This window comes from Typha latifolia, chromosome 15 (assembly GCF_019914945.1).
Source record: "Typha latifolia isolate L0001 chromosome 15, TyphaL0001v2, whole genome shotgun sequence".
NCBI classification, from domain to species: Eukaryota; Viridiplantae; Streptophyta; class Magnoliopsida; order Poales; family Typhaceae; genus Typha; species Typha latifolia.
In genome coordinates, this window is record NC_133100.1 from 2,758,658 (window position 1) to 2,766,164 (window position 7,507).

At 35.5% G+C, this 7,507-nt stretch overlaps 1 protein-coding gene across 1 annotated transcript; it reads left to right on the forward strand.

The window, feature by feature from the left end:
* Positions 1 to 824: 824 nt before the first annotated feature.
* Positions 825 to 7,299, forward strand: LOC140802013 (glutamate-1-semialdehyde 2,1-aminomutase, chloroplastic-like). Its single transcript, XM_073157419.1, has 3 exons — positions 825 to 1,104; positions 4,163 to 4,336; positions 6,052 to 7,299. Exons 1-3 carry the CDS (start codon positions 937 to 939, stop codon positions 7,117 to 7,119), a joined length of 1,410 nt encoding a protein of 469 aa, XP_073013520.1. The 5' UTR covers positions 825 to 936; the 3' UTR covers positions 7,120 to 7,299.
* The last annotated feature ends 208 nt before the right edge of the window (positions 7,300 to 7,507 follow it).

The window sequence follows — 7,507 nt, forward strand, 5'->3', positions numbered from 1 at the left end:
AAAACGAAGGAGAGAGAAGAAGAAAAGAAGGAAGGAAAGAGAAAGAGGCGCACGTCGTACGTGCGTGCCCTAAGTCACAACGCACATGCCGGTTATGCGCGCTAATTTTTTTTGTTAAGAGGTGTTATAATTTGCATAGTTAATGCATGTCTTTTTTTTTTAACTAGATTTGGATGCGTACTTAGTGAAATTGAAAGTGTTTTTTTAATATAATCTTCTCATATAGTTTTAGGGTGAGACAATCATTTTTAATTTTATTTTGTTAAGACTAAATGAGTAAAAAGGTCCGAAAATGTTATTCAAAAATTGAAGAGCTGGCACTACCATAAATAAAAAGTTCTTTCATACAAATTGCCCAAAATTCTGTCAGAAAAACCTACATTTTATTTTTATTATCATTTACATTCCATTATATAAATAGTTATGATTAGATTCCTACATTATAATTTTAATGTCTCGAAATTATAATTTGAAACTTATTCAAATTTAAATAAGTTTTTTAAATTTATAAACTAATTTATCTAAATTGATAAACTGAGTTATCTAGATTATAAATCAATTTATTTATATTATAAATAGGTACTCGGAATTGACATGTGAACCCGATTTATGACCGGAACCAGTTATATTAAGTCCAACCCCCTTCAAATTACCACCATCACCCATTAATGAACTAGCGGATCAAATATCTAATCCGGTAATCCAGTTTCGGATGATCCGTTGGGTTAGCGGATCAGTTGGGTTTCAACTTTTAACCCGTTTAGTGGCCCAAATCCGACCCATTTCCACCTCCCAAAAGTCCAAATAGGGGTAGGGTGGTAAATGGGAGTCATCTTCTTCTGACAGAGAAATCTACATTTCTAATAAGACCAAGCGATCTCTTATCTCTTCTAAATCTCGTCACCAAAACCTTCTCCTGAGAGAAACCAAAGAGATATGGCGAGCGTCTCCGGCGTTAGTTCGAGCCTCTCTCTCCTCTCCTTCTCCTCGAAACCATCTCGCCTCTCGACTCGCCGCGTCTCCACCGTGGTGAGGAATGCGATTTCCGTGGAGAAGAAGCCCTTCACGTTGGAGAAGTCTGAAGAAATCTTCAACGCCGCTAAGGTCCCAATACCGTCTGACTCTGATATCGGTTATTTGTTATTATCTATCATTTCTTAGCTTCTCCTTTTGTGGGGTTCTCTTGATCAGCTCTTTTGTTGGGAAATTGCTTTTGTTTGATCATAATTTCGTCGAATTTTTGTAAAAATAAGATTTTTAAGCTGAATTAAGATGTCGGTCTTTCTGGTTTGGCTCAAATGTTTCATCTTTCTATGGGGATGTTCGTATTAGTCTTCTTCAGTTTCTTGGAGTTCTACATGGTTGGAATTCAAAGAAAGTATCATTTTTCGTTGTTCATTTCGGCAGTATAGTTTTGTAGTATGGAATTTTTGGATATGATGTCTGGTGATTCTTTGGGATTGCAGTTGGTTAATTGACATTGGATGTCATGAGTCAGATCTATATTTCCCTTGCTCGAGACATTTATTTTTTAGGTTAAGGAGCTACCAATTGACCATAAAGTTCAAAATCCAGGTTAATAACTTGAAAGAGCTTCATTTTGCACATCAATACATCAATAGCTTTTGTGAACAGATAAAATGATGATATTATTTACTTTTTCTCGATACAATGAGATGGCTGCAGGAGTAACCCAGTTCCAGCATTTGGTGGAACTATTATTCTGAGATGAAGTTGTATTAATTTTTTCGTCATCTCTGTTCTAACTTAGTGATTGGCAGAAAAGCAAGGATACCTGACAATTCCACTGAAAGCATCCAAAGGGTCTATTGCTTGGGAAATATAAATAATTTGTAAAGAGAAGGGATCACCTATTGTCTAGTTTTCTGGAATGTAGGATATATAAGACAAATTTCGGGAGAGGGAGGTTTGGTTCAGATGGAGGTTGCAGTCCAGATGTAAGGGGATAAGACAGGAAGGACGAAAGGGTTTACATTATGGAAGTAAACATGGTTGATATGTGGTAAAAAGGTAGGGAAAGGGAGAGATTGAAGAAACTATTTAGGTGGTGTTAGTACTTGGTACTCCCCTTGGACAGATGGCCTATTTTGATATATTTTTATCTAATCAAACCCTTTCTTCATCTTTTCTTTTCCTGATCTTACACGGGACGAAGGTGTGAGGCATCTAAAGTAATTTCCTGAGAACAATGTTAAGCTGGATGTTTTCATATTCTTTTTATTCTGGATTGGTGTATCTTTAAACTCCCTCTATGGACCTTCCTTTCTTTATTTCTTTCTTTCATCTATTTCACTACTACTATATAGTTAATCTCAACAGCCTAAAGGCCTTAAACTTTGCCAATTTGTTTTGCTTTCTGGGAGACTCTATTTATCCTTCTTCCAACACATACTTCCCACATCGTCAACTGGTTTTCTTCTTCTAAGTTATCAAGCATAGATCCTCCAGTGAAACCCAAAGACCCTAAAACAATTGTCAAATCCTATCATTCATGTCTATCTTCATACTAATTGTGAAACATCTTCTCTACAGTAATGTTATTTGCGGTCTTCGTGCGTGATTATTTCATATCATGAAATAGATTAGATAATTCAGATCTTTATTCACCATACAACTTCACTAGAGGCTTTGTGGACTTTTATCACTAAACCATGAGTACAAAGCATCATGGCTTGTGTTTGTTTATCTGTTTGCAAAAAATTTGGCATTGGACTCCAATGTGCACCTTTTACTATTTATTATGGTTTGAAGAAAGAATATAATAGGATGTCAGATTTCAGCTTTTGTGTTTTTTTTCCCTTTCTCCAGAATGAATTTCTATGAAAATGAGATATTTTCATAAGAGAGCTCTGCATCCTACTAAATAGTCCTTCAACCTTACACTCTCTCGTAGTGGATGTATGCTAACTTGCATTTTGTGTATTGGTGTGCCATTGTTTCCTTAGGGTTTCGTAGCATGTTTTATTTACTTCATTTGCTTACATTTTTGGGTGCTTGTCTATCTGAGACTATTTCAACATTCCCTCCTTATTCTAGATTAAAACTAAATAGATATAATATTTTGTCAACAATAACAAATTTATAGTGGTACTTGATCTTCAAAATAGGCTTGAAAATAATTACGAGCTAAACTTGATCATGAGCCGACTCGATCAAGTAGGCTCGATAAGGCTCGAAATATATATATATATAATTATATATAATTATATATAATACTTTCTATACTATACTATACTTATGTTATATTTTAAAATTTACTTAAGTAGATTGTTATATATTCTAATCTTATAGAGCTTAGTTCTGAATTCTGATCCAATTATATATTTTCTAAATACACAGATAATTCTATTAATTTATATTTTTGAATTAAGACTTATTTTAAGCTTGATTCAATCATTCAACTCTAAATCAAGCTTGGACAGGCTTGAATTTGGCTTGAATTGATTAATGCTTGAAATTGCTTATTGATCGGTTCCTTTAGGCTCAAGCTCGAAATTGGCCCGAATTGAAGTAATTTCAATTCAAGCTTGATCAGAGCTAGGCTCGGTCAAGCTCGATTCGATTACACCCATACTGATTAATGATAAATAAGAACTTCGATCATATTTGAACATTATAATTTGAAAATATGAAATCCTTTAGAAGCTTGAAGAAATTCAACAATTACGGACTAGCTAGTACTTTCACCAATCAATTTTCACAAGAAGTAAATTCCGTCAATTCTCCAGGAAAAAACATTAATCTTCTGTAAACCATAACGAGTTTATAGTGGTACCTGCTGATGGTGATAAATAACAGGATTTCTGACTATATTTGGAGATTTCTTGTTTTGAAAGAGAGTACCTTTAGAATTTAGTGGCTAACACGACATCCATAAATTATGCAGTAACTACCACTTTCACAAATTAGTTGGCAGAAGCAGAAGATTTAAATCAGTTCTTGAGAAACAAGACATTCAATTTGTTCAGTCTATTTATTATAAAGTTAGTTTGTAATACTGTCTTGTTTTGTCTTGTTAAAGCTTCAGTCTGATGTTAATGATACATGTAGCATTCTTAGAGATATAACGAGTTCTTTTTGAAATATTGACTGTCAAATATGTTTCTCATACTTTTGCTGATCGAAGCACTTGTTGGTTTAGGAACTGATGCCTGGTGGTGTTAATTCGCCTGTTCGTGCCTTCAAATCAGTTGGTGGACAGCCTATAGTTTTTGATTCTGTAAAGGGATCTCGGATGTGGGATGTTGATGGTAATGAGTACATTGATTATGTTGGTTCATGGGGACCTGCTATTATTGGTCATGCTGATGATAAGGTGAACCTTCCTTGTTTTATTTCACAATTTTGACAGGTTGCAGAACTTTCTTATTGAAATTGCACTATTGACAGTGTTTTATGGCACTCTGTTAAATGGCAATTTACTTATAAAACTAAGATGTTGGTTAGTTTCCTCATATAATGTGCTGAACAAGATCACCTGCACGGTTCTTTAAATCAAGTATCTTGGAATAAAAATTTCTGAACTTCAGAAATATCCTATGTTATTGAGACAAGTTAAATGAACTTCATTGAAGACATCATTATAAGATTCTGGAATAGGAAAATGTTAAATACTAGACAAACATAAAAGGATATTTCCTTCTCTTGTTGCCATTGAGATTCATGTTATAATTGATTTTAGAAAAGTTTGCCCTTTTGTATTGAATTGATATGGTTCAAACCTGCCTTTTTCACTTTAGCTAAATGAGACCCTGTATTTCTCTATAGATGTTAAATTAACTCCGTGTGTCAACTTTAACATAACATGTCCTAAGGGAAGTGTACTGAAAAGGGAATATTCCATTTATTTTGAATGGAAAAGTTTGTAGGTCAAAATTTCCCTTTTCTTCTTCTCTGAAATTCAGCCATTACGTCATCTTTTTCCTTCAAATGATTGTTGCATGTTTGGCTTTTCTCAAGGTTGATTTAAATTAGTTGAGTTCTGTTGGATCCATATATATTTGATTCCTATCAAATTAAGTTGGATATTTTTGTAGTTTCAAAGGTAGAGTAAAGTTAACCAAGGGTTAAAGTTACGGTTTAAATAAACAAGCCAGGGTGTTGTTTGAACAAGTTTTAGGGTAACATAAGGTTCAATTTTGAAAAAAATGTAAAGGTAGGTTTCAAACTAGAAGTGCAGAAAATATTTTAAAATTCAGAGATTTCAAACAAATGAACTTCAGAAATCAAAACTTGAACCTTTGTGGATCTTAATATCTGATAATTCTTGATCATGGAGAATCTTGACTTATCCAAAGAATCTTCTGTACCAAACAAATAAATACCAGGTAATATACTAACTATAGAAAGATTATGATTCCAAAATGCTAATCGAAACTTAATGAATTATCCCCAGTGATTCACGTGTACTTTCCTTTTTTTTAATTTGCTAAATCTCTGAAGAGATGAAATGTTCGCCACTTAGGGCTCACATAAAAAGTTCCACTATCAATTGATATAAAATACTATATTGATGGAAAAAGGAGCCAACACCATGTATTGTAGATCCCCCTCTTTTTTACTAATGTTTTTTATTACAAGTTTTTCCAGGGATTCAAGTGCTGCAGGTACAGCCCATGCTGGCAGCTTGTTTGCACGGACTGTGTCAAGAACTTCTTGACAAATGATAATAATATAATGGCCGTGCAACTCAAATGAAAGACACCAGAAAAAAAAAGCACACTATAAGATAAACACTGTCTAAGGCGTAAGAGAAAATCATTGCTTTTATTCGATTGTTTCAAAATGTTTTTATGGGAATATGAACAACTACCTATTTGCATATTATGTAAGTCATTGAAACCTACCTTTTATAATGAACTTTGAACAACAATATTACATTATGGAATGCACATATGTGTGCGCGCATGAAAGCAATATATATTTGTTTAGGATATGCACCAGTTACTTCCTATTAGTCTTAGTATGTATTTACACAAAGGTACAGTAATTTGCTTCCTGCGAATAATATTACTTTTCTATTGATTGCAGGTGAATGCTGCCTTGATTGAAACACTGAAGAAAGGCACTAGTTTTGGTGCTCCATGTTTGCTGGAGAATGTACTGGCTGAGATGGTGATCTCAGCTGTGCCAAGTATTGAGATGGTCCGCTTTGTTAATTCAGGAACCGAGGCATGCATGGGAGCACTCCGACTTGCCCGTGCCTTCACTGGCCGGCAAAAGGTCATCAAATTTGAAGGCTGTTACCATGGGCATGCTGATTCCTTCCTTGTTAAAGCTGGCAGTGGTGTTGCCACCCTAGGCCTTCCTGATTCCCCTGGTGTGCCTAAAGCAGCTACTTCCGATACTCTAACATCACCATATAATGACATTGAAACTGTGAAGAATTTGTTTGATGCCCACAAAGACGAGATTGCTGCTATCATTCTTGAACCAGTTGTTGGAAATTCAGGATTCATCACACCAAAACCTGAGTTCCTAACTGCAGTTCGGGAGATAACTAAACAAAATGGTGCTCTCTTAATTTTTGATGAGGTGATGACTGGGTTTCGTCTGGCTTATGGTGGGGCACAAGAGTACTTTGGCATGACCCCTGATCTGACGACATTGGGAAAGATTATAGGTGGTGGCCTTCCTGTGGGTGCTTATGGTGGGAGGAGGGAGATCATGGAAATGGTAGCTCCAGCTGGGCCAATGTACCAAGCAGGAACCCTTAGTGGCAATCCACTGGCGATGACGGCAGGAATCCACACTCTTAGGCGTTTGATGGAACCTGGTTCTTATGACTACTTGGACAAAATCACAGGTGAGCTTATTCATGGAATCTTAGATGCTGGTAAGAGATCAGGGCATGAAATTTGTGGTGGGCACATTCGTGGAATGTTTGGGTTCTTCTTCACCAATGGCCCAGTTAATAATTTTGAGGATGCAAAGAAGAGTGATACTTCCAAATTTGCAAAATTTCATAGGGGAATGTTGGAGGAAGGTGTGTATCTAGCTCCCTCGCAGTATGAAGCAGGGTTCACTAGCTTAGCACATACTTCTAAAGATATTGAGCAAACTGTTGTGGCGGCTGAGAAGGTACTTCGCCGGATATAGGATAGATTACCTAGCTGCTCAGTGTTCCAGGTCCTTTTTCTTCTGTTTAATCCCTTGTAATTTATTTTTCGATTCCTGTAACTGATTTTGTATGCATGAGAGTTGCTTGATTTTGTGCAGGAGACTTTTGTATCCTTTGTCAGGTTTTATGAAGCAATAAAATGGTCTATGATTCACATATTCCTTAGCCCCTTTCAAATGTGTAATTTGAAGGGTTTTGTTCTCGAGTGATAGAATATAAATAAATATATATGCTATGTATCAAAAGAATTTATTGTTACTAACAAATTGATTAAATTGCATGACTGGCCGAGAACTCTACAAAGAAGGCTACAATTTCTCGGGTAGAAATACTCCCATTTTAGCCGAAGGGTAGAAAGATCCCAGA

Coding starts and splice junctions, on each gene's coding strand:
- LOC140802013 (XM_073157419.1), top strand. CDS start 937: ATGGCGAGCGTCTCCGGCGTTAGTTCGAGCCTCTCTCTCCTCTCCTTC. Junction 1,105..4,162: donor AAATCTTCAACGCCGCTAAG/GTCCCAATACCG, acceptor TTGTTGGTTTAG/GAACTGATGCCTGGTGGTGT. Junction 4,337..6,051: donor TTGGTCATGCTGATGATAAG/GTGAACCTTCCT, acceptor TATTGATTGCAG/GTGAATGCTGCCTTGATTGA.